At 40.1% G+C, this 27,965-nt stretch overlaps 1 protein-coding gene across 1 annotated transcript; it reads right to left on the bottom strand.

The window, feature by feature from the left end:
* Window positions 1–463: 463 nt before the first annotated feature.
* On the bottom strand, window positions 464–27,870 carry LOC306946671 (kinesin-like protein KIF20B; the record flags this gene model as incomplete). The annotated part of the gene is made up of 33 exons (XM_079535764.1): window positions 464–514; window positions 1,610–1,752; window positions 2,222–2,354; window positions 3,106–3,186; window positions 3,798–4,001; window positions 5,011–5,136; window positions 5,792–5,956; window positions 6,922–7,098; window positions 7,991–8,146; window positions 8,997–9,136; window positions 9,393–9,518; window positions 10,172–10,232; window positions 10,640–10,762; window positions 11,411–11,549; window positions 11,989–13,192; window positions 15,331–15,493; window positions 16,232–16,351; window positions 16,560–16,621; window positions 17,126–17,393; window positions 17,965–18,112; window positions 18,644–18,783; window positions 19,372–19,626; window positions 20,488–20,650; window positions 22,042–22,188; window positions 22,652–22,723; window positions 23,190–23,301; window positions 23,636–23,833; window positions 24,425–24,473; window positions 25,348–25,532; window positions 26,527–26,665; window positions 26,860–26,976; window positions 27,146–27,232; window positions 27,715–27,870. 33 exons carry the CDS (start codon window positions 27,868–27,870, stop codon window positions 464–466), a joined length of 5,610 nt encoding a protein of 1,869 aa, XP_079391890.1.
* Between the last annotated feature and the right edge of the window lie 95 nt (window positions 27,871–27,965).

Raw genomic sequence — 27,965 nt, 5'->3', positions numbered from 1 at the left:
TCCCGCAAAGTTCTGCTAAGTACACCAGTCACCTGAAAAACGCAATTCAGGCCATCCTGAACAAGTATGTTATTACTACTGCACAATGGGTAAATAACAAACACTTCTAAAGACACCATTCCTATACAGGGGAGGCAAAACAAACAAACAACAAAAGAAGAAAAAAAAAAAAAAGAACTCCTCCCCCCCACCCCAAAAAAAAAAAACAAACAAACAAACCACCAAACACATCATTCAAGAAAACTGGTATTTATTTCAACTTCAAGAGTCAGTTTGAAACGTCAGAAAGACACTATACACCTATATATACTATACTATATACAAACCTAAGAACACAACTAAGCAACTGTTAACGTTCAATAACAACCAGATATAACAATAACAATATAACAGAACTAAGTCCTGACTAAGTGGAACAAACATGCTTCTTCAAGGTTATTCAGCGTTTTTTGGATCGTAGTCGTCACTTGATGATTACATGGTCGCTTTCCTTCTTGTTCTGTTCCACAGAAACCTGAAGAAAATATTTCAAAAGTTACTCGTCTTTTTACACAAGACTGACAATGACCCATGCAAACCTATTTCTTCCCCTAAATGGATTTCAGAATGGCATTTGCTTATTATCTTTTAATCAGAATTCTATAGGATACAGAGATTCTATAGGATACAGAAATCTATAGGATACAGACATTGTTTTAATGCAGCTTAATCAGAAGGAACAAATAAGACAAATGTACAAAATGCTGTTTATTTTAAAAAATACCCACTCCCAAAGAAATCCCGAAGGCAGCATTCACTTTAAAATGCTTATTTTCCAATGAGCATTCTAATGCACGTTTTGTGAAACATGGGGTGTTCAGAAAACATTTCTAGCCTAAATCCCTGTAGCTATGACTTGCCCAGCAATTCACTTCTCTGTTCAGTTCCATGCTCTCAGAAGTACAGCGAGAGAAAAAATTGTCTCATTTCCTTCGTGCTCTAACAAAACCCATTTTGGTTTCTGCCCCCCTCATCCATCAAATCAACAGAAAATTCAGTGGGATGTTACAGTGTGGGCAAATGAACACTATGTTGAACAGAAAAAGGACTCTAACATAATTAAAGGATGCGGCTCCAACAGAGCAAGAACTCTCAGCACCATAGCTGCTGGCAGAGTCACAAAATTGCTTTCTGAAATGGTGCATCAAGTCCTGGCACTTCAGATCCTTGACAAGTTGGCTTGGGCAGGATAACGCAGTTTCTGCATACCTAAAGAGCTGTTCAAGTTGTGCTTTAGAAAAGCATAGCTGCAGTAGAATAATCCCAACCCAACACACTGTAAGTAACTGTGATTCCAAATTGGAAGACGTCTCCATGATTGCTACATTCCCTACATAGGCTGCTGTAAGCCAGCAGCCAAATGCAGAGATCTTCAAAGAGAAAATAAAATAAAACTGCAGGAAGACCAACAAGAATGACTAGGTCGAACAAAGAAATAGCTCAGCACTTTCAACCTCCTCCTGCAAATAGATGAAATCTTCAAGTCTGTTGGACTCCTGAGTAGTTTATGTTGAGACAAGACTACAGAAATGCATTACATTGGACAGAATAGTAATGTGTAATCGCTCACCCAAGAAGCAGGTATATCTAGAGGGCAGGAAATGTCAGCTGAATACAGCTTCCTTTTGGATCTTTTTGGCTTCAACTCCTCCTTTCCAAGACTTTCTGGTTCAGGAGATTTTGGGGAGCTTACTGCTGCCATCAGCTTCTTGGCTAGAAGAAATTTGTTTTGATTCATAAAGTGACCAACTTACGGATTTCGTGAGTCTTTATATCAACAAATGCCAAAAGCTTCATTATAAACTTGGTTCATAAGTGATACATCAAGTTTAAATTAAAATATTCAGAAATTGCAATGGTCCATCAAGGGTATGAAAAACAAACATGACTCAGAAGTCGCTGGAAGTGAGGAACTTCGGCAGGAGCTAAACAACAGGCCTAACTTTTGTGCTGACAGAAGCACAAGGTGGAGTCAACTTCCTCTGCATACTTGCAGATTTTCATTCAAGTAGTAATGAATCTCGGAAGAGATGAACAAATGCATTTATTTCATAAGTTGAAGAGCAACGTAACATGGCAGACAAGTTCTCTAAGAATATATACATTCATAGCCTACAGCAGAAACAAGCCATTCTGCAGTGCCTACAGAAGGTGGAATAAATCTTACTTGTTCTACACCAACCTTTAGAGTGAATAATAGAAGGAGTACTTTGAAGAAAATCTCCAACTTTTTGTAGAGTTCCATCACTCCTGCTAGTCAATCTTCTACCGGAAGTACACACTCGCTTTCTTAGGAAGTACTCTTTTCCGGGTTTCTGTTTAACAGACACGTGAACAAGAAATAAGAGCATTGTTTAAGCTTTATTTTAGGTCAGTGTTATCTTAAGCCGACATTTTGAGCTTTGCTACTGACACCTCTGTTTATTATGCTAATGATATTACAACTGCAAGTAACGTAGACAATTTTATACCCTTTAGGGAGTTGTCAAAGTCTCAGCAATTCCAAGGCATAAGTTTCTTAACATTTGTTAAAGAAGCAGTAGTTTCTTTAAAAGTAAATCCCAAGCTGTGGAGATGTTTCTTACATAAGCTGCTCTAACTATAAGAAACATAAACAAACATACAAAACAGAAGACAACACATTGGGAAAAACCTACTCTTCACACTCTAACCATGCCAAGGATACTCCTAAGACATTAAAACATCTCTTTTTAATCATTCCCATGCATACAAATCACATGAATCTCAGCTTAATACAAGGGCTTCACTTACAGAAGCACATGATAATACGCTCAGGCTTCTCCTCCCAACTATTCAGTCTGCCATATCCTTTCCACCAAATCATTCCACACTACAGCCCAGCCATTGTACACTCTTGGGACAGACCGACTTGCTCTATGGTAAGCTTATGGGATTTAATAGGAGGAGGTCATAAGAGTTTAAGATTCCCATTCAGCTACACAAATAAGGATAAGACACTGCTGCATAAGAATGTTTACTCCCTTCAAATGGCCACACAATGACAGAAAGTCCCAAACTAGCTTCCAAACTAGAACAAAAACCAACCATTTTCTCGTCACTTGTAGAGGGTGAATTACAAGCCATGGCAGACTTTGCATTTTTCGAGTTCTCACTTATCACAAAATCCTGGGAAAATAAGACAAGTTTTAGCCACAACTCTTTTGGAAAGATTCGCTTTTCATTAGGTATATCACAAAAGCAAACACTTTCAACGCTATTGCATTCAGTAATAGGGAGGTATTTGCTAGTGGTAACAATTCCAATGTGAATCAAATACTAAATAAACATTCAAGTGCACAAATGGGTTGGTAGCATTATTAAGATATCAGTATTAGACATCCTGTGATGCGATGCCATCCCCATACAGAGTGGACTTTGTTCTCCCCAAGACTCGTAAGAAGCAAAACTGCATGTTGACAAGTCAGAGGAAACACTCAGATATTTCAGACAAAATAGAAAGCAAACGTATAAGAAGTCTGAAAAGCTGACTGATGTCTACAGATTTTCAAAGAAAATTCACAATGGAGTTGAGATAAAGTCTTTCCCTTCTCTTAAATCATTATCACCCAGCTTGGCTAGTAGTTTAGTTTCATTAAAGCTTGGACTCTCCACGCCAAGGTTCATCAATTAAATGCTTCAACCACTTTCCTGAGATAGAAGTAGCATTTATTAAAGCTTAAACGAGGAACGGTAGAAAGGCATCAGATATTTTGTTTTCTGTTTGGTGTAGGTCATACCTCATCCATGTCATCACTTTTTCTCTTCTTTCTTGTCCTAGGCATTTTCACCCTTGCAGGTAACATGCTGTCGCGCTGCTTAATCTCCATCTTATCAGGTTGCAGAGTTGGCAGTTGGATCTCCACCTCTGGTTTTGGGAAACAACCAGTTTTTCCATTTTCTGTGGATGCTTCAGAAGAGTGGAGGTCAGTTTCCAAATGCTCCTGGTAGCACAGAGAAATTTTAAGTGCAAGTGTTAGGGAAGCCATGAGATCAAAAACTATCATGCATCTGGAGAAGGATATGCAAACCTGCAGTATCCCAGCTGTTAGCTTACAGAACACTTCTAACAGAAGAAGCAGTCTATTTCAGTTACAGCAGAGTTTAGCCCTTCTTTCCCAGAACCTGTTACAATTAAAATTATTGTTTCCAATCTAAGGTAACAGAAAAAGTTTTCCATGTTACATTGAGCCTGATGCTTTACAGCTCATTTTTCTCAAGGGCACAGACAACCATTCTCTTTCTACAATTAACTGACATGATCTTCTTCATCTCAACTCTGCTGCTGCAGAACTGGGCAGGAACAGAAGCTTTTGACGCAAGTGCCTTATTATCGTCCAGCTTAGTTTTAGGCAGTTTGCCCTTCCTCTTCTACACTAGAGTTGCAGAGATCCACCCAACCCTGTTTTTCTCGGCAGGAACAACAGAGTCAGAGCTGTGATCACGTGGACTCCTCCTTCTCTATGGCAGGAATTCAGCTAGTAGCTAGCATATCAAAAGCAAGTTCAGATGTTGAACAGAACATGGAAGACGGGCTGCTGGGGACATCAGGAAATGGCAGATGGCTGCTACTACTGCCATGAATACATAGAACTGCTACTTTACGAAAGCTGGCAAAGTTAGAAATCCTGCAGGGGAAGAAAACAAGTTCCATTCGCTGTGCCCATTTCAGTGGCTCTGTAAATTGCTTTCCAGGTGACTCATGTAATCATGAGCCACGTCATAAGCATCAACGAGAGGAAAGTTTTCAACTGCAAATAAGAGGAATTCATCACACAATGGTTTCAACAGCTTTTATTCCTACCAAAGGCTATGAAAACAGATGATCTGATCACCTTGAAAGGGATAAACAAAGCTTGAGAATTGTGTAGAGAACTCAAGACCTTTTCCTACTCATTCTTTATCAAGATCAGTACAACTACCACATTTTCAGATTTGAAGTCGCATACTAACCTCAGATTCATTTAATGAAGTGACACTGCTAGGACGTCGAGTTGATGAATAATTCCTTTTAGCTTCACATCTTCCTGGAATACTTTCTTCACCTCCGTTTTTAGTTTTGCTTTCTTTTTTCACAGCCTGTAAACATTTAAAATCAGTGAAGATCAAGCTGTGCAGCACACCTCCAAAATACTTTGAGTTTTCTAAAGTTTCCAGTGTAGAATCTCAAGCTCAGACACCACATGAACAAGTTAGTTGACCTTCACAGCACAAATCTGTGAAGGTAGTAACATCCATTCATCGTGTGATCTTCAGATTCACCCTACTGGGTCTCTCCAACAGCCTCATTCAGTACTCTACCTCCAAAAGAGACCAAGTCAGATGTTACTTAGGGACAAAATCTGTAATGCTGGTTGTCTTGTCATCCATTCAGCCCGTACTCTCCGCACGCTCACAGCTGCTATGTTAGAATGCCAGAGACTAAACCTCTGCCTAATCTTTAGTGTCCACACATGGAAAAATTGAACACATGGAAAATTGAACGGAAAAGTTCCATTGCATATATACAGAGGTGGAGTTCCAGTAAATAAAATGCTTCTGAGAGGATGAGAGCACATGCCTGAGTGGAAGACAGAAAGAACCAACACTCATCACTGAATATGTCGTTAAAGGACTCTATGTTAAGAAAAGTGATTCTAACTCCTGGGAGATTTCCAGTATCTCTAGGAAAACAGCAGAACAAAAAGGGGTGAACAAGACTTTGAGTACATATTTTCTGTAAATATAATCATACCTTTTCATTTGCAGAACGATCCATTCTACCTTGTCTTTCTTCAAGTAAAGGTACTTCTGACAAAGCCTGGGGGCTATTGTGGTTGATGCGTTGTTTTAATTCCTTTATAAAGTCATCTTTGTCAGCCAGTTCTTTTCTTAACTCTTCTATCACAGTTTCATTATCCTAATAAACACCGTAAAAATTGCTGAGTTGCAGGATTGGCAAAAGGAGCTAACACACACAAGCAGCACTGCAGTTACTTAGTAGCAACCGTTTCAGAATTGCAGGCTAAGACAGTAAGCTAATCAAGAACAATAACATTGCATGGTTCTGTACGGTCGCTGCTACAAGTGCAGTAGTCACCTTATTGCCTGGGAAGATGTATTACAATATGTATTGAATTCTTTTCTTTTCTTCTACTCTTGTGCTTCAGCCTTTCTCTTAAGATACAAGAATAAAAAGGGTTTTTATTTGTTCACAAAGACCTCTGTACTGTGAGAATTGTCAGCCCTTGTAGGGGAAGTTTTGCTATGAGCGCGGCTCTCATCCCACAGAAGGAGATATCCAAGCATTCTCAAAAAAGCACAACTCAATTAGTCTTCTGTTTAGCTTCTGAAGTTCCATGCTACTGCTTAGATTGGCTGTCCTGATTTAAAGCTGGACAGTGAAATAAAAAAGGCAACTTCCAGAGATCATTCCCCCTCTGCCTTTGATGCTTCCCTGCATCTCTCTTCCCATCTCCTTCCGTCTTTTCATGCCATTGTAGATACTAGCTCAGAGAAAACAAAGAAAGTAAGAAACCTGAGACAGAACTACTATCTGACCAAGTATTGAGCCTAGCTTGGGACCAAGAAACGCTGTGAAGTATGGGAAAAAGTTACAGACGTCCAGACTAACCTTAGGATCAAAAGCATCAAACTGACGTCCGTTTATTTGAACTACTAAAAATTTTGAAACTCTAGCACTACCAGAAATGCTGTTTCTGAAGAACGGAAGTCAAATCTGGTGCTTTTTTGGTTAGCTGCACTGCACACGATGTCAATACGACAGTGTTTAAGAACAGAACTACACCCAAAATACAAAGAGCTGGCATAGCGTTTTGCAGAATTTATGGGTAGCCAATCAGGCAGGAAGAAAAGAGAGCTGACCTTGCTTGAATCCTTTAAGGCCGATCGTTTCAGTTCTGCTATTTCTCTCTCTCTTTGCACGGCATTAGCAGCCAACGTTTTGAGCTGCACTTCCAAAGCTTCTACTAACTGATCTCTCTCTTCACGCCACTTTTGAAGATTGCTGTCCTTTTCCTCCAGCTGGGCAACAAGTCTTGCCTAAACAAAGAAAAGATTATCGATGAACAGCACTAGCACACACGGAAGTGTTCTTACAGTTTGGTAGGTAGCACTGTTTTACAGTCTTAGTAAATGTACGATCTCTTCAAGATCCACGGGAGCTCTGGAACTATTGCACTACAAACTACAGAAGCAAAACCATGCTTCTATTAGACAATCTCTGTTACTCTCCTTGTGAAAAATTATCATTGGTATTATTTAAGAACCTCCACTTCGGTTTGCTCATTTAGTGATTACTAACAGTACCAGTCTCCTCACATCCTCTGTGCTGCTTGCAGGTCCAGAAAGTCAGGACTAACTACTTCCGCATGCAAAAAAGGTTTTGTGCACCATACAGATGTACATGTTTGAGAAGTTACATGACAACAGCTCAGTGAACAGCTCAAGCAACCACTTTGTTATCAGTCACTTCTTGGAAAGTGATAAGGGAGCAAAAAAAAGGGAGCAGATTGACCCAGCAGTTTTATTCAGTATCTGGAGAGAAGTTTGTGGGGTTCCTTTGGAAACTCCATTGCCTTTTTCTTCCTTCTAAAGGCTTAGAGGCCTTCTGTGTTCCAGAAAAGAAAACAAACAAATCCTACTGTTCAAAATGTTTTCTTAGACTCATTAAGCAGTAATTTATTTTTCAACTGTAATTTTCTTATTTAAGTCCCACATACGTTACATTTCATTACGTAGGTAGGAAAGCTTTGTCTTTTTGTGACCCTCCTATTCCTCCCTTTTCCAAATCAGGCAGTTCTCATACGAGCTTCATAAGAAAGCAAGGGGACTTGGACAAGCTACTCTTACGTGCCCATACTGTTAGTACTTGGCGTGAAGTTGTCTCCAAACTACAGACTCTGGATGACTCTGCCAAGACCTCGTCACTTACAATTTCTGCTTGTTGCTTTCCGTGCCGTTGTCGGTCCTTAGCAAACTTCTTCATTTCTCTGTTGCGAAGATTCTCAGCTTCTTTTACCTGATTCAGGAGTCCTTTTTTTTCCTTCAGCCACTTCTTTCTATCAGTTTGATACTTGGCCTCACCTGTCTATTTCAAAGGAATCAGAAATGAAAAACTAAGTGATTAAGGAATAAAAGTCTTAAAAGCCAGGACGTCATTAAATAGACTTGTTTCTACAAGATCATAGAAACATTAGCAGTTTTTACTACAGAATGTTCCCAGTGCATGTATTGCATACTCATCAGTTCTTTTCCATTTAATAATAATATTTTTCAGTATTTCTTATTCAGACTGGAGGGACTCCACAGAACAACTTTTTCTCTTTATAAATGTTCTCACAAGCATTACAGAACTTACACCGAAAGTCACTGCATGAAAAACTATTTTAACTTAAAAGTGTCTAATATTTTATGCTGCCTTGCAGGAGATGTAGATAACTTGCACCTCCTTTGGGGTTGAAAGACAAAGAAACGTAACACAATTTACGCTGTAGGAATAGTCCATGTGTACTCAAGAACGTCACTCCAATCCACAACAACTTTATCTCCTTTTCTATCGCAATCAACCTTACTGTCAGACACACTCACATATAGCATAGAGCATCTGAGAAACTACTTGAAAAAAAAGAAAAATTCTTTTAACCAAGGCCAATTAAAATTAGACCCTCAGCACAACAAAAAAAGGCTTCCTGGCGATAAAGTTAGGTGCTGATTTGGATAGCTTATACAAATTGCCCAAGCAACTAATAGAAAAAAGGTTGGACAAATGTATGTTAAGTTATAATTTGCTTTCAGTTAATATTCCTAGCTGTACCTGGTCCTTATTGCACACTGCACTGCAGGTTGTACAGGAAGATTTTTCCATCAATGTAACAGTTTACTTTATCATGTTATAAGTAGTCTCCTAAGTTGAAGTTACAACTTTAAAGTGAAGTTACCTTCAGCTCTTTTTGCAGCTTTATTAATTCTGTATGGTTTTCATTCACGTTTGCCTCTTCCCTTTCCCTGTCCTTTTGCTGCCGGTCACTATTGCTCTGGTTCTGCAGTTCTCTGCATCTATGTTTCCACGTCTCCAGTTCTACTCAATACACAGAATGAGGTTAGACACCTTATCGTTTCAAATGTGTATTTGAAACACCACATTAATGACTTTTTGCTAAAGCCACTTAGGTTTTGCCTGCTGTAGAACAAAGAAATAACAGAAGCTTTTAACAAGTAGAAATTTGTTGTTCACTATGGAACATTAATGCCCAAGCCAAATGAAAATGGAAGTGGCTATCACAATACATCTAAAGCACTTATGCATCACTGCTCCCTTTCCACTGAAAGATTACCTGAAGCTAATCTTTCGTTCTCTTCTAATTGAGCTTCAAGCACTTGATCTTGTTCAAGCTGAGTCTCTTCTTGTTCTTCTAATGTCATCTTCATAGCTTCAATTGTTTTTTCTTTTGCACACAGATCTGGAGGTTTGAAAATTTACAGATGAACTCCCTATTAGTTCCCGTTATCCTCTCCCGAGGAGTTTTCAAGTCGAGGTTCCCCCATGACCAAAAGCTCTCTTGAAAGAAATAGAGCATCTCTATTGAAATATTCACATACAGATACAAACAGAGTTCTTAAGTGACTCTTACCAACTTGTTTTAGGTGAGAATTCTAGTGCTAGGGACAATCAGAATATGGAGTTTATTACATGAGAGAATGACTGTAGTTCAGCTGCTCTAAGATCATCCTACAGCCTACAGAATCTGTTATTGCAGAACTTGACATTTCAGAGGTTGAGTTTACTTCAGAAGGTCAACTAAAACAGCACATGAGCAGCAGACTTTTTAAAAAGCACTGCAAATCTGCACTTTCTTGGAGACTTCTCCCAAATCTGTTGCTTTACTTTCAAGTTTACTTGATAATAGTCATACAATAACATTTAAAGCAGTGCGTAACTATTAAACATCTAGTTTGGAGTTTCTCAAATCACGTTTTAAAATATAAAAGTGTAAGACTCGCCAAAGTCATTAGCGATGTGACAACATTGACATGGATACTACACAGAGATAGAGAGAGAGAGAGAGAGAGAGAGAGAGAGAGAGATGGAGAGAGAGGAAAAATAATGGCTGACCTTCACGTATTTTCTCATATTGTCTGGTGACTTCTTCCAACTTCTCGTTATTCAACAGCTCCTATATTTCACATTGAGAGAAAAGCATACACAGTAGAAACAAGCAAATTTTTAAGACAGCCTTCAATCAGTCATTTTTTCATAAAGTACAAATAAGCATTCTAGCTGAAAAGAAGGGTTTGAGATGAGACATTTCAATTAACATACAGAGTTGTCACTCATCAGAATCAGGTTATATGCAGTTATTAAACATGTATTTACTATGCAGCTTATTGTATTTAAAGCAATCTGCCAGCGCTCTGCAATGACAAATTATTTGAACACCTTTCATGGTCTATCACTAATTTCAGTTGGCTACTTTCATTTTACCCCAATTTCTGTACGCTTTTTCCTGTGCTTGGAATACTCGCATCATTCGTTTAAAAAAAGAAAATTATGAGCAAGGAAATTTTAATAAAAGTCATGTACCTGTCTGAGTTGCTGGATAGTAAGCCTTTTGACATCCAGCTCTTCACTGAACTGTTTTTTAATCTTTTCAAGTTCATCAATTCTGTTCCTCAGAGATTTCTCCATAGAATGCAATAAGGACACCTGTAACATAAGTAAAGCACACAGTTATTTTAAGACTTCTGTAAACCAAGTTACCTAAAACCATTTTTATGCCTCAATTTTCCACCCTAAACACTTCCAACTAACAATAATATTTCCAACTCAGTGCCTGCAAAATCGGTTGTAAAATATCTTCCTGCTTAATAACTAGATTATAATCATTAATATCATTAAGATGAAAATAAAGAAAAAAAATAGATATGCCTCATATCAAAGAGCCTCTGGAAATCAGTCTATTTCTCGTCAGGTAAATACCATTTTTCTTCCCAGTTATCAGCACTTTTCACAAGAGTCAGGTTTGAGGCTTTGGAGTTGCCACAAATACCAGAGGCAAGGCTACTGTTACTACAGAGATCACCACAAGTCCCCCTCCAGAAGCCAATTAGCCATTCTTTTCACAAACATTATTCAAGACTACCAACAAAGTTTACTTTCCTCTGTTCGTTATCTTTATGAAACCATGTCTTGACTTCTGGTCTCCTCTACAGCTTCAACGGCAACATTCACTAAGCGTTGCTGCTTGCCCCACCAGCGTGACACATTTTTAAGCTTCGTAGGTAAGGTTTGAGCAAACAAGTTCTAACAACAGAAAGCCAAGCACAATCTTCTAGAAGAAACTTGACTACAAACCTCGCTTTGTATTTGCAGAATTTGTTTCTTGGCATCAGGAAGTTTGTCTTTTAAGTCTGCATACTCTTCTTCTTTCCTCTGCAAATCTTTTTTCAAATTCCGCACAAGGACAGAGCTCTCAGTAACAGCCTTTTTAAGCCTTATGTTAAAAATAAAGAGACAAAGAACATTACTGTACGCATCTCATGGAAACAGCATTTGTGGCTTAATCCAGGCCCTGCCTGCTGGTTTCTACTTGTAAATAGAATCTTAGATCTATCTAGACCAGTGACAAGATTTAAACAATTACTTTCAAATTTCAGCTTGCCTCTCATAATCAGATTCTGAAGCTACAGATACTTCAGATTCTGTTCTGAGGGATGTACAACAAAACCACCAGAAATCCCCAAGTTATTCTTTGCTTCTTTGCACGCTCCTGTTTTCCCTTTGAACTCAAGTAGCATACCAAAGCATCCTAAAGTAGTAGCTTGGCTACTGATAAACATGCAAAAGCATTAAGTCAAAGGGATGTTCACAAGAACGAGTTTTAACTCTAGCTCGTTCTCAAAGGGCTGTAAGTTATCTCAGGAGTTACTTACGATTCTATAGTTTGCATTTTCTCCTTTTCACTCTTTTCCTTTTCCCAAAGAGAGTGTTTCATCCGCTCCAAGCTGTTTTTCAGCTGCACAACTTCTTCCATCAGATTTGCTTTTTCATTATTTAGCTCTTCAACCTTTGTGTCTTCATTAGCAGACTTCTCCTGCAGAGCTGCCATAACTGTTCCTAGATTTACAATAATGGATTCCTTTTCCTTAAGTAACTCTTCGAGTTTTGTCACGCTGCCTTCCTTTGCTCTGAAAGCTTCCAGGAGACATTCAAGCTCTCTTATTTTTACCTCACAGTTGGCAACTTCCTCCTCAAATTGTGCAATTACTCTGTGATCTTCCGCAGCCTTTTTTTCAAAGTCCCAGGTTTTCTTTTCTACTTGCTCTTGTAACTGATTCATAAGATCTTCTTTCTGACTATCTGGATTTGTAACCTCGCTTAGCTTCATGTCAAGTCGATTATTACAATTCTCAGCATCTTTCAGTCCCTTCCTTAGGCTTTCAACATCTTGAAGCAGTGCTTCGATCCGCTGACTTTTTTGTGAGGAAACATCAATAATACTTTTGCATGCTTCCCAAATCCTTTCAAGACCGTGGTCAAAGGAGCGGTCCTGTGCAAGATCTGACAGAGAAGAAGCCTGTGACTGAAGGCATGCAGAACTAATTTGAGATCTCTCTGGTTCATCTTCCTCAGAGCCTGAGGAATCCTCTACATTGACTAAGTCAGTATCGATAGCGTAGGACTCTAAGTGACGTTTGTATAAGTCACCTAATTTGGTCTGCACTGCTTTTACTTGTGACACTTTATCAATTATGTTTTGTTTGGCAACTTCTATGATGTTATTTAGTTGAACATTTTTTTCTTCTAGCCCCATATTTACAGATCTCTGTTCATCCAGCTCAGAAGCAATTTCCCGATACTCAGCTTGACACTGCCGAAGTTGTTCACAGAGGTCAGCAGCTGTTTCTTCAGAAAAAGAGAGCTTAGTACGCAGGCTTGTGACCTGCTTACTGAGACCTTCTTTTTTATTTTCTTCTCTCCTGCAATGCTCTTCAAGCACAGCTAAGTGACGTTCCAAGGTTTCCGTTCTTTCCCTCAGTGCTAGTACTTCCATATGGTACGCAGAGCACTTCTGCTTCATGTATTCCATTCTCTTTTGCTCTAGAGTGCTCTTTTTCTTTCTCTCCTTCACAACAACTGGAAAAAAAACACCACACAAAGAAAAGGAATGCAGCTCACGTTGATGAAAATCAATACTAGGTAGTAGTTCACAATACCAAGTATCAACTACTAAATGAAAAACTGTCTTAACATGAAAGCCATACCCTCACATCTCGTGGTATTTGAAAGTACAAATGGAGTTAAAGCCCTCTGAACTCGTAATCACATGCCTCAGACTTCTAGACATAGTTTGCAGCAAAAAGCTTTCAGTCCGCAAGAACGCTTTTACCGTGGCACTACTCCAACCTTCCACTGCACACTAGTAGAACATGTGGTCAGTTTTAAGAAACATGGGAACGAAATAGATAATTCAGCTATATTGCTTCCACCTTCCCTGCTTCAGCAATCCCTAGAAAACAGCTAAGAATCCACCTACATCTAAGAGGTATTAGACAGTTCTCTGAGAAGTTTCATTTAAACTCCTGGTGCTCTTACTTTAAAAAGATAAAATCCGGGACAAGTTGATCACTTCAGTGTGGGTATCTGCTGTCTCCTTTTTTTCAGTTGGTCTCTGAACAACTTATGGGGATTCCTACTTCTGTCCACACCTACTATTTTTTTGCATAGAAAGCTTGCTCAGAAAAAGGTACACATTTGCAGACTCAAGTTTCCATAAACAGTGCATTAGCTTGGGGCTGGTTTTTCCTTAGCTAGTGAGCACTAACTAAAATTACATGCATTTTCTTCCTATCAGAAGTGACTCCTGCTGTACTTCTTCCTTGCTTTAGAATCCAGCTACGTCCATTAAGTAATATGCATACTTTGCTTCAGCATTTAAAAAATAAGTCAAGACTTAAATGACTAGGGATTGTGACAGCACAATATATCCCACAGAAATTTTGTAGAGTCCCGCTATTACTACAACCACAGAAAAGCAGAACTTTGTAGCATCCACACACAGCCAGCATTACACACAGATACACGTGAATTGCATGGAAACGGCCTCTTAACCAATCCAACAAGTTCCACAGACGGCCCCCAAGTGATTTAGAAGTCGTTCTGAAGCAACAGCAGTGGCATCTTCAATCCCAAACCAGGTTTTGGGTTTTAATTGCTCCCAGCACCTCTAGCAAAGGCGAGTAAAATCCTCCATTGGAAAACTTAGAAGTAATCTAAATGCTTTGTGCTGAAATGTACAAGCAAACACTAAAGCAAGAGAAGTAAGACTGCAAGAAGGTATGTGATGTTTAGTCTAGAAGCTCCTTATGCACCAAGTAAGGAAAAAGCATGATCCCAAAACGTGGGAAACGGGACCGAAAGCTCAGTGAATGGTGTAAATACCCTGAACTTCAAACCAAGATAACCTATCGTCTCTAATGAAATTTTGCTCACGCTACTAGGATAACTAAATTCTATAAGAGAATCAGCACAACACACCTGTGCTCATTGTTACATTGTGTATATTTAATACAGTTAAAGAAAATATATTAAACAGTAATTGGACACTTATAATACAAATTAAAAAAAACAACATCCAACATGATTGAATAGTCAGTATTTCTTCACAGAAAACTCAAGGCTGACCTTGTGAGTATCAGTTATCCATTTTAATTCCTAGCTGGAAGAGTACTACCATTAACTTTTTAAATGAGAGCTTCAGTCATATGATTATAACAAGCCTACTACAACTGGAAGTACGACAAAGTCCACATCAGCTCTATTTCCCTTCCTCTGTCTCTGGTAATACGAATATGCGTGATACCATTCAGTGGTCACATTATTTGGCATAAATACTGGATCCTAAAGATGGCAGAGGGAAATCATCCAAGAGAAGCATTCTCATACAAACAAGGCATGGCTTTCCTCTCTTGCACATATTTCGCAAGAGAAAGGCAAGAAAGGAAGGGACTACAGCTAAGCCGTGGATGAGGAAAAAGCAGCAAAAAGGAAATAAATAGTGCAGAAAGCTTTTATTTTAAGCATTCAGAAATGAACAGCATAGGACCTTCTGCAAAAGGGATATTTACATTACAGTTACTTCTATTTACAGAATAACACGGGATTTTCTCCTCATACCATAAGGTTGCGCTTCACAACCTTTTGCTTCCATTCCAGAATAGGAATCAATTTGGTTTTTTGGAAGACCCCTGGCTCAGCGATGGAAGAAACTGTACCTTTCTTTGGAGGTGGCTCTTCCACAGGAGGCTTATCTTCAAAACAGCGCTTTCTGCCCACTTCCAACTCACTTTCCGCACGTCCCTTGAATCGGCTGCTTTCACTAGCTTTATTAGAGTTCTCATTTGCCAGCTTTGTTTTAAAAGTAGTTATAGTCTTTTCCTGTATTGATAGAAGACCAGTTACATTGAAGCTGAACAAAAGGACCACTTAACGCACAGTAATCTTCTGTAGGCAAACGTTTTCACAAAACTACACAGCTGCAACGTTTATCCAGGGACCCTAAAGATGTCAGTTACAAATCCCAGCAACAGCAAGAACAGGTACACCTTCAGATAAGGACGAGCACAATACTCGGTGCAGTACACAAGGGAGAGCAAGAGCCTAGCAGGTTACAAAGCAAAAGACTTGCACACAATCCAGAGGAGTTTACCAGAGTGACAGAATTAACTATAAATGCTTTCAGAGCTACTTCAGGCTACCACACATCAAGGTAGAAAATGAAGAAAAGCCACCAGAAGTGGTATGCACACACACTTCTAGCCAAGCTACTCTTCACATACTCAGTAGCTTGCAGTACATTAGTCAGGAGAGCTCTATTAACTGCATAGAATGTAGAGGTATCCTGGCCATCCACTCATACTTCAAACTCCGCTCAATATACTCCTACTGCTGCGCTTCCTTTGATGTAGGAGCGTCAGGTAGCAGTTGGTGGAACACACTGATATTTTTCTTGCTTGCGTTAACAACAACTATCTTCAGATTAACCTGAATTGTTTACAATTTCAAACAGCAACAGCTTCGTACAGAAAATCACTTTTACAGAAGTGAATGCATTACAAGCATAGGGTTTGGGATGGGTTGTTTCGGTGTAAAGATAGTGAGATGGGCAAAACTCACATAGTCCTTCACTTTTTCTTCTAAATGAGATCTCAAGTCTTGTAGCTTTGTAATAATGGCATCTTTCTGCACCACGACGTCTGTTAGCACTTGAATCCTTTCGTTTTGCACATTCATTCTCTTGGAAACAAAATAAAAAAATAGTTCAGTCATCAGCTTCTAATGCAGTGTTAAGTAGCCGAATTGCACAATGCATTTTAAACGCAAGTTCAGTTTCGCTAAACTTGGTGAGAAAGCTACTCCTGGAGCCTACTGGAACAGCATTTTAAGCTACCACAACTTGGTTTTAAACAAATAATCCTACACTGGATTTTCGTGATAAAGTTACCTCGGTTGCTTCTTTCAGTTGCTCAACAGACTCATCCAATTGAATCACCTGCATTTCAAAGTCTGTAACACACAGAAAAACTGGCATTAATAAGTAGCCAATAGGTAGTTTACTCAGTAACCCCAGATGTTCCCAGACATTCTGATGTTGGAGTAGATTTGAAGAAATTAATTCATTTGCACGTGGCCTGCACTTATAGGAGTGTTTCAAAAGTTGTATTTGTTGGAATGAAAAGGTTGCATCAGCAAGAAGTAAAGAAGAGCAGGGATTACAGTACAACAGCAAAATCTACACAGGGACATTTAACCCCATACTTCTGAAAGCTTCAGCCTGCTAGCTGCAGCTTAAGCGGAAAAAACATGAAATAACCAAGAACCGTGCAATTGTTCAACCTGAACACATGCACAGAACAAACAATCACTTCATATTGCACACAGGCTTTGTATTATATACAGGCGATGGCTCCAAACGTAGAACATCTCCTCTACTTCCAGCTCAAATTGCTTATGTCTACTTCGGATTAGTGAACTATTTCTTTCTTCTACCCATGGCATCACACAACTCACCTTTGTTCTTCTGTCTCAGCTCTTCCTCAGTTTTAAGTAGTTTGGTGTTTTTCTCTGTCAGCTCTTCCTTGGCCTTCATGAGTTCAAAGCCAGCTTTTTCCAGCTGCTCCTCAAGCCGACCAATAGCTTCCTGTGGATCCTCTAGGGATGCAATGTAACTATGTGCTGCCACAGCTTGCTTTTTAATATCCATAACATCACGCTGCAGAGAATCAAGAATGCCCTCAAGATCAGCACAGGTGTCACGCACTGCGCTATGTTCTCCACCCTGGAACACAATTTCTTGTCAGTTACAGTTGGTGGATAGCTACCTACGCAATAGCTGTTACTTCTACAGATAGTTTGGATAGCCACTGTGAAGTCAACCACCTAAACAGTTTTTAATTCCAGCTTCAAAGCCCACCATGCAAGTTCACATGCAACTTAACAGAGAGTTGTATTGGGGGGCGCGGGGAGTGGGAGATATGAATTGGCAATCTAGCAACAGCGATTATATTTTATAGTATTTGACGACCCACTATCACACTCCTTTTTTATATTACCACAGATACAACTCCTGCAAATTTAACCTGTAAGCTAGGATTCCCTTTTTCCTCGAACACAGGGTCATTTTTCGTTTTCTGTTGCAGAAACACAAAGAAAAGCCGTCAAATTCCCAAAGCTGTCTGAAAGGCTCAGCAACCATTCGTACTAGATGAAGAATAGATGCATCTTGCTCATCATACAGCAACACAGCCTGCCTTTCCTTGTGACCAGCCTTTCAGCTCCCTAAGACGTGCCCATACCACTTAACTGGTAAAAAGGAAAGTATTTAAGAAAAAGCAAGAATGAAAAAATACCAGGGGTTCAGCTTGTTCGCTGCGAGGCAGATTCTTTAGTTTCTCTTCGCCTGGGTTGTCAGCATAACCACTTACAAGTTCCTTCAAAATTTCAAGGCGCTTTTCAGAATTTTCTTCAAGCCGTTCTCGTTCCTGGGAAAGGCATTCTCTGTAGAACAAAAGACAGAACATACGTCAGCTAAAAGCCAACCCATCTCAACCGCTACGTTATTAGCGCAGTTTCTTGAAAACAAAGATGTTTCTCTATTTCGGCACCACAGAATAATACACAGAATATTACTGCTACACTGACAAAGAAATGTATTTCCCCACTCCCCAAGACCTGATGGAGGTGAGGGAGAGCAGCAGCAGGTGACAACAGATGCAAATGTTTACTAGAAGACTTCTTCCTGAGCTCCTCAAGCCAGAAAAATTCTGTTTGCCACTAAGAGAGCAGTCAGTAAAGATACCCTCCTCTCCTCAGCCTCCAAATCAAAGCCTTTCCTGCGCTGTATTTCTCCTAAATTCCACCGTCCAGGTAGACATTGATTTCTTACCAGAGACCAAGTAAGAGTAAAAGAGCAAGTCCAGCAGAATAATAGACTATTCTTTCATCCAATCCAACTCTCAGCAACACGGGAATACACCCTCACCTTTCCTTTTCAACCAATAACTTTAAGAGCGTTTAAAGCTAACTTACTTGAACTCTGTTTCCTGCTGAGCAACATATCGGGTAAATTTTTGGGCCACTTCATCACAAATTTTCAGTTCCAGCAGTAACTTGTCCTTCTTCTCAGCAATAAGTTGGTTCCTCAAGTCTTCCACAAGACTCAGCAGTGCCTAGGATAACAGCACTATTAAGTTTTTCATCAAGCAATGGTTTCGCTAGAACTGAGTTTTCTCCCTTCACTCTATTTGAAAATGACCTCCCACTTCTTTTATTAACTTATTCATAAACAGAAGCCTTCACATTTGGTCCTAGCTCAATAACTTACAGGCTTGCTCAGATAAGTCATTTGCCAAGAAATCTAAAGCAGATAATTCATATAGAATTCAGCTGTTACTTTGCAGATGCCCTTTTTTGGGGGGGGGTTGGGGAGGGGTGGGAACAGTCTGCCCAGAGAGATTACGGGTACCCCCTCCCAGAGGTGTTCAAGGCCAGATTGGATGGAGCCCTGGGCAGCCTACTCTAGTACTGAATGGGGAGGTTGGTGGCCCTGCATGCGGCAGGGGGGTTGGAGATCCATGATCCTTGAGGTCCCTTCCAACCCTGGCCATTCTGTGATTCTGAGATTCCACTTAGTTCTTAACATTGAATTTAGGGACAGAAAGGGTGCTCAGAACGAAGAGGAGGGAGATGGAAGAAAAGAAGGATGTTGTTACAAGCCTCAGGGATGCACTAATTCTTAAAGCAGTCTGGGCACTTACTGAATATTCTTCTTTCCCTATCAGGACGTTATTTTCTTCGTATTTCAGCACTGTTTCTTCTCCTGACTTCTTATGTTCTTGCTCCATCTCATAGTCATCATCTTCCACTCCATCTTCTAGGGTCCAGTCCCACAGAAATCCAGTGCTTCTCCTTGGGACGGTCATTTTAGAGCAACAGGGCATTGATGACCCACTGGCTGAGTTCTGGCCAAATGACTCATCACGAGGAGGAACAGATGCATCCGTTACTACAACCTGCCCAGGAAATAAAAGAACAAAGCCATCAGTATTCCTTCAACCTTGACTAGTACTTCCAAGAGGGACCTGCTGTCATTTCCTCTCCGGAGCTTACTACTCCCTTGGCCTATAGCCTTTGTTTGGTCACTACTTCAACCAGTTTTCAAGAAAGTAGAAAGGAATTACTGCAGACTCCAATCCTCCCCTTAGTCTCAAGACTATCACTAGCCAAACAACGTGCAAGAACTGCCACTTCACGAAGCCACAGGTTTCTGCTTTTGCTTTCAGTTTCCAGTTGCACTCAATGCAACTGGACATCATCTTTTCAGGTCTTTGTCTTGCACAACCACATCACCCTCGTAGGCTGCTCCTTCGACTTTCCCACTTAACCTCCTTAGATACGGCCACAATCCGAGGGCACACATCCACCAGTCACTCTTCAGACAACAAACTGCCAACGCTTCAAACACTTCCATCAAGCCTGCAGCACTGATCGGACAGTTTAACTTCCTCAGCCTTATATCATGACTCTCATTCCTACCCATTCTGACTAACCTCCGCTTCCCCACTGAAGCCTCTTACGGCCATAACACAGCCTTTCAAACTCTTTGCTGCTCCATTTATATTGTCAGGGCTTGACCTGAACAAGAGTCAAAATTACAACACGTATGGGCTAGCTGGATTGGCTTTCCTGGGTGGGATCATATTTTGGGAAGAGAGAAAAATTAAGTAAATAGTGGAGAATTTCCTCCCGATATGACAAGTTGCTTCTTGTTAGGCTGAAAACCTTTTAGGAATAAGATTCTCAGAAGAGAAGGGCTTCCGCCCTCACACCCCAAAGAAACACAACAACCCCAGGAGAGACTACAGCACACTCACTTTTTGTGCAAGAGCTGAGAACCTCAGCACGTTGAACGTTTCATCATAGGCTGAAGCACTCTGGCTGATGTTTACTAACATGTGTATCTTCCCTTTTCCACTGAAGAATCCCTGAAGAAAGTGCGTCAACTTACTCTCCCGAAACGGTATGTGCTGCTGCACCCTTTGGAGACAAAAACCACAGCAAAGCCCATTACCACAAGTTAACAACTTCAGTTCAGTGTACGAGCTATCCAAGCGGAAGACAGCATATTAATAGCGGCAGAACTCCTTACATCATTTTGGGTTGTGGGCTGTTTTTAATGCTATCGCTTTTTGCTAGTCTGCAGACAGGTTGTGTGGTTGTTCCAGCTACTACGCAGCCTTTATCTTCTTGGACATCGCACAAGAATATTTAAAACAAAAAGTACGTCCAACATTTAGCCTATGTTAGGTCACACGGCCTCACATTACCTTCAATTCTCTCTCTCCTTTCTCTTTCCCTTACCATCTTTGCAAAAACGGCCTATCTACTTCTCAGAAAACAGTTTCTACTTGTACGAAAACCTCACCTCCCTGGTGAGGTTGCCCACTGCACTCTTGACAGCTACTGAATTCTGCAAATAGTGCAAGAAAGCTTCAGATAGTTACACTGCTGTCACAACACACGCACGACCCATAAGCAGCTCTACTGCAGGAGTGCTAAACAAGAGTCGTGTTAAGAAAATGACTATCAAAGTCATCTATCAATATGATAAGTGATTAAGCTTCAGTACATTTCTTCTGAATTGTTCAGATGTCAAGTGATCAGGACCAGAACATAAAACAGTTCTGAACACATCACAGCTCTTCAAGAAGCTGCTAACTTTAAAGGCACCCTTCTTACCTACAAAGGAAGGACCGACGAGAGACTAAACCTCTAGCTAGGCCTATTTTCATCTTCTTTAAAGCACAACAGAATTTGAGTAGGCTACCAGGCAGAGTGTTAGCAAATAAGAGAATTTCTTCAAGCACACAATGGCATTCCCCAAGCACAGAGCACACTTAATCTGTGCGGGAGAAAGACATCTTCAAATGAGAATCTACAGAGAAAGCTGCTCCTGAGCGGTTGCATCCAGCTGTGACTGTAAATAAATACTACATCCTTTTAAAACACAGAAAGTTCTGCCTGCACTCACTTAGAGCCCAACCGCAGGCAAAAATAGCAGGTAGGCTTCTCTTCTGTCTGCATTATTGTAGAGAAAATAGTGAAGAGAAACTGTCTATCTTATCCCAGGATTTCTTTGAGAAGGCAAGGCCAGAAGAAACAATGTTAAGTTGCTTAAGTCCACGATAACACGTTCAAAGATTCAGAACTCAAAGGTTTACTTAAAAAAATCAAAAGTAAAAAATAAACAAAGCCAGCAAGTTTATAGACCACTTTGTTAGATCAACAAGGCTTCACACAACTGCAGAAGTCTACGTGTACTTTTCACTCATGCCTTAGCTTTGTACTCTGCATTTTAGACAATAGCTTAAACGTTGCACGCAATACCTGAAATCCACACCTGGTTTCCAGTTAGTACAAGGACTTACTTTGACTGCTGACTGATCCTGAGTGCACTGATACACTTGCTTAGAGTCAGGAGAGACGTATTGATATTTCCACTCTCTTTCAGCCTATCACCTTTGTTGCGCGTCTTGGTATACCTTTCTGAACCAGCAAGATCACACAGGGATAACCTGAAGGCAGATAAGGAAAATTAAGTTTTCTTGCCTCGGAACGTGCCCTGATTATTTTCATTTCTAACACAACCACTCCTCCCAACGGAAGAATTTCTTGAACCCTCCCATGCTTTTTAATGTTGCTTTCCTAGCGAAGCTGCACGCTACTTCCTGCCAAACGCTTCTTCAACAAAGCTTCCATTTTTCTGCCATGCGCTTCTTTCTGAGGACTTAACGTTAGTTCAGAAGTCGAGTGGAGCAGGATAGAGGAACATTGTGCTGAACAGGGGGCACAAGATGCAGAACAGCACTGCAACTGGATGGTTTAGTACCGTATGACGATAGGAAATGGGGAACCACCGCTCATACACGAGGCTCCATCAGGGAACACTGAGTACGTAGCCTAGTATCAATACACCAACACTGAAAACAACTGACAATTTCACCCCAAAAGAAGAAGGGACCTTTGCTCTGAACTTACTCATTGACTCGTGTCACTCGTGGCATTTCAAGGTCTTCAATTTTTAGTAACTTGATGGTAAATATACTGTGGCTAAAAGGAGAAATTTAAAACCAGTAAGGAGAAATGAAGAAAGGACAGAAATACATGTATTTTTACAAATCTACAACATCTAGTCAAAACGCTGCTGGATCTACTTGAGATTCAACTAACTTCATAATTCTACTGGATGCAGTAAGCCTTTTAAAGAGACTTTTTTCTCAGCTTTTTTTGCTTTTCTTCCCTCCCCCAAAACACCAGTACTTAGACAGAAGAAGGCTTAGTTATTCTGCTGAGAGTTTTTGATAAAATAATTGGCTTTTGTACACGCTTATCTGCTCGAAGGACTAATCCATCTTGTTTCAAGCACTAGAATCACATGCAGTTACAGGATATCTAATGGAACACTCGATATCAAGCCTCTTTAAAGCCTTCTGCCCTACAAAAGCCACAGGCAGTATTTTCACTTATCCCTCTTCCCCACACCATCTTATACCCAACCTCAGACAAAGTCTCCCACCTTCGGCTGGAGCAAGCATTCAGCTTTGGGCTTGCAAAACTCCGGTGTTTCTGTCCCAGTTCAAAAAGTTTAAAAGCTTCTTCACAATCAGAGACCTGAACCCACTGCAGACCTTTCAGAAGAAGGAAAAGTGACTTTGGGAGCTTCATTAGCAAAACGAAAAGTGAACAAGAAATGAGGTATACAAACGAAGAATAATACATTTAGTCAACACAAGAAAATACTGTATTAAGTCTGCTTCAGATACACGATAAGCTGATGAGAGATAAGACTGAGATTCTTCCTCCCATGGAAAAGGGCAAGACACAGTATGCCTCTGCATTCAAGCAGACATTTCTAGAGCTAAACTGAACACATTCAAGAGTTTTCTATCTCAGAAGAAACATTATTACAGAAATAGCACTTTTCCATGACAAGCTTGGTGATTTGCAAAGCACTCCAGTTACCTTTCACGTAAGAATATCCCTTGTTGTCTGGAGCAAGGCCAAGTGTCTTTTTTTTCCTGTCATCTGACATAGGAGCCAGTAAATCATAAAAACATTCATTGTAAATCTCAAAAAATGAAACCCAAACAGAGAACTTTGAGAAATTATCTAGAGATAATCTGCTAGATTGTTCTGATCCTTTTGAGAGATTTCCTACACCTGCAAAGTAGAAAATATTACAAGTCAATCTAGAGACAGCAAAACTAATTGCATTTAAAAATAAGTAACGACTAAGATTACAGCAGCCTTGTTAATTAAAGAAAACTCTTCCCAGGCAAAAACCACGGACATCCCCCTCCTCCCATACACACACAGAGCATCTGGAAGTCATATGCTTGCCCTACACCTTTGCAAAGACACATCCACTTGAGAGCTTGCTTTTTCACTTCCAAAACCTAATCTAACGCGTCTAGTTGGGTTAGAAATATTCTGAACTCTTCAAAGGCTTTTTAATGTAGTTCTTGAATGCCCTAAAAGCCTGTCAGAATATCACTAGGAATCTTATCACAAGCCATACTCTTTCTCTTCGTTTTATACTTACACCTCGTGCTTAACACCAGGTTATGCTAGACGTCCAAGTAGTCTCCTAACCACTTCATCCCTTCTGTTTTCTGCCCAGATGTCCTGCCCATTATTCCAATCCATCGCAAATAAAAGCCAAATAATCCTTTTATTATTAACATTAGCCAAGAGTCCGTTCTTGACCTTAGCAGTTAGAAAAGCTTCTGTATTGTTTAATACAAAACATACCCTTAGAATCAGCCGGTGCTTTGCCGTTAGTGCTATTGCGATGCTCTACCTGCAAAAGAAAAGAGAGACTTCTGGATTTATTACTGAAGCACAGCACCAACACACCACCTGTTGCCTGTTTGTTTTTTTTTTGTTTTTTTTTAAAATACAGCTATATGGCCCTCCCAGAAAGCAGTACAGCATAGTTTCAATATGCCAACACCAAAAATCCTGGCAGTACGTTACGATTGGTTCAGTGCACTCATACACTCCTGCTTTCAGTCTTGTTTTTACCTTACTACTCATTCCTGACAATTCCTCTACTATAACATACTACAGCTCGCCGATACAGGGGGAAAAAAGAAAAATTGGAGGAGAATCCCAAACTGGAAAGAAAAATGCTTGCACCTAGTCAGTTTATCAGGTCAAGTGTTCTACCTACAGACATGGCTCTTGAAACCAGAGGAGGCACCTCTAGCACATGATCACATCTCATCCTACTCCATTAGAGAGTTAAGATCAGCATACAGCCGTTCACTGCATTTTCTTTCCACATCCTCACTAAACCTGGAACAGAGCTTTGGTTCATGCACATGTAGAAGACAGGTGTTGTTTCCCCCCGCCATACTTACAGATCATTGCAGCCAGACTTAACACGTGCCTGGGCTCTCAAAGTTATTCAGAAAGAATCTGACTGCCACCTGCCTTTGACGCACACTTAACTAACTCCTCAATAAGATCAATCTAACTCCACAACTGAAATACCCCACTATGGTGTGGCATGCCACTAAGAAGATGCTTCATTCTTTGTCGACAGGAACAGAAAGATGAATAAACAACTGCGTGAGAACACACAAGCCTCTTTCATCACACAATGCACAGGATCACACTGAGCTCTCTCAAGACGCATGTACTCATCGTTTCTTTATGAAGTAGTCTCCTACCTCTTTTGTCAGACGAAGCAAGGAATTTTTAAGAGCAGTTTCTTCTCTCACTTGGTCTTTAGTCAGTTTTATGTAATCTCGCCACCGAATAGGTTTCAGATCCATTTTGGTGTATAGCCTTCCTCCAATAGTTTTAAACAACATATCCATCGTCCTTGGCAAAATACCAACATCATCTTCTGTCCCTGTAAGCAAAAGAAAGGCCCCAGTAATTATCATGAGCAACGTACAAAGTAAACGAAGACGAAGATAGCGGATTTGAATCTCAAGGCACACACAAAAAATTAGAGGCCAGTTACAGTCTGAAGCAGCGTTTGCAGTGTTACTAGTGAAACACAACCCATTCCTTAGACATTACAGGGCATCACTTGAAAGCAGCCAAGATATACTGCATCAGCTTAGCCATAAGAGAAGGGGGAAAAGAAAACGCAGCAAAATCCCACATTCAACAAATATGCAAGTTTTCAACTGTTTTCCAGGCTTCCTCCCCTCTCTGAAATAATCCTGACATACAACCAGAGAGATGTCTCTGTAACACCACTGTATTCATCCCACCAACCTTAGTAACCAGTACCTGGGAGCCTTGTAACTATTGCTCAAGGAACTCAACTTCTTTCCCCACTGCCTTTTCTTAGAGCTCAAAAAAGACAAGCTTCTATGACGTTGTTATTACTAAACCCAGAAACTTGAAAAAAGATGGAAATAGCCTGCTCAAATGTTTCAAAATGTTTAATCTCTGCCTACGATAAATCCAACAAACTCAGACATACTTTCTTCAAATAAAAAACAGCATCTAAGATGCATAATGTCATTGTAGGAACCAAAACCAAAGTTGCTGATTTGCACCCTTCTCACAGACTGATCGTTCGATTTCACAGCTTTCTCTTCGCCCTGAGATTTGGAGTACTTGGACATGGAAGTCATGCACATCTCTCTGAAATTCCTGCTGGCTTACAAAGGACTACCACTGCACGTATACGCAAATTCGGGTAGCGACTACAGTTGTCACTTTAGTAATATATGTCATGGAAGAAGACTTTTCAAGGCTGCTAATATTCAATAGAAGGCAATGTACAAAGCCTGCTGAGTCACTAGGTAAGAAGTCAAAACATCTCTCTCTTCTAGAAGTAAATCCTGCTTCAAGAAACTAATTCAAGGAAAAAACTTTTCTACTCTTACCTTGGAATGTGTAGGTTTTCCCAGCATTTCTAACGCCATACGTAAAAACAAGGCGATTACATCCTTCTAGGAAGTCTAGCACTGGCTGCTTCACTGCACCTTCAAAGAATTCTTCTTGAGTTGCTTCAGGTCCAAACACCTGAACGTTACCAAGAAGCTGGTTAATCTCTTTAGCTTGTTTAAGCAGTCCTTACATACTTGTAGGAGTCAGATACACGCTTATAATCATACAGGGAATTCTTAAGAGAAACTTGTTGGTTCTATCTTAAGTAACAGAAGACAAGCAACATCTTCCACAAATAACTTAGAGGCATTTAAAGAAAATTCATTTACTCGTGAAAAGGTGAATTTCTGTATCGCCTGTCCTGCAGTTTTCTCAGTCGGTCGACTCCAGGAGCTCTTAGGGGGTTTCAGTATAACGCTTGTTGAGTCCTCAAGTGAAACACACCCCTATTAAAAGGAAGCACAAGTAATGCAGGCATCAAAAGTGTTTTAAAAGATCATCATAAGGGGAAAAGTAAACAAGTATACATTAAGGGTTGTTTGTTTTCTTTTGTTTGGTAGCTTGGGTTTTTTTTTGTTGTTTGTTTTTAGCGTTAAGATTAAGTAAATGTCGTACCTGAGATCCATTTGCTCTTTCCAGTGCTGTAAAGGGCTTAATGCGCAGGCAAACTTGTATGTGTCCCCTAGGCTCCAAACTAGACCTCTAAAATTGAAAGAGCTGGAAGTTACAAATCTGACTAGATCCTCTCTTTGATGATTAGCACATTTAGACAGCATTCTTTTCATCAGCCTGTTGTAACAGACTCATTTGATGACACGGGAAGCACAAATATTTCACTCTGTTTTCACAAGTGCTTTGGCCCCTGCTAAACTTCCTTGTGAGAGCCTAGAGTTTCAAAACAAATAATACTGCAGTACACTCATGTTCTGCATTCAGGCCAACTATAAGCACAAGTCTTCCATCACTCTGCTTCTCTGAAGTGACGTCAGCTTCACCCACTGAGACTGGTGCACCCCATAAGGTATCAAAGCAACACCACACATCTTGGTCTAGCCTATGCACAGTCTAAAGGCACAGAAGAGATGACTGTCATCTCCTCTTTAAGATGCTAATTCTTCTTACCAAGAAAAGAATGAAGCTTCTTTTACAAGATCCAATTAATTTTAATATTGAAGCTTTCTTACCCGGCTCATGTCTGAGCTTGAAGAAACCAAACTAAACTCATCAGAGAGATTTGTTTTTATGTCTTCCACATTTACCAGTCCTGTTCTTTCTGGAAGCTCTATGCCAGCTACATAGGATGGTCTCAAAATTTTATCTTCTTCTGAATTAGTTTCCATTCTGCAAGATGATACAAAAAGAAATTATTCTTTGCTCTTTCAACGCATGATGCAGAGTTCCTAAGTTCAGTTAGGTAATACGCGACTAAGTGATA

Source organism: Tetrao urogallus (genome assembly GCF_951394365.1).
Source record: "Tetrao urogallus genome assembly, chromosome: 5".
In the NCBI taxonomy this organism is placed as follows: Eukaryota; Metazoa; Chordata; class Aves; order Galliformes; family Phasianidae; genus Tetrao; species Tetrao urogallus.
The sequence above is the reverse complement of the archived record's forward strand: the minus strand, read 5'-3'. Positions and strand labels throughout refer to the sequence as shown.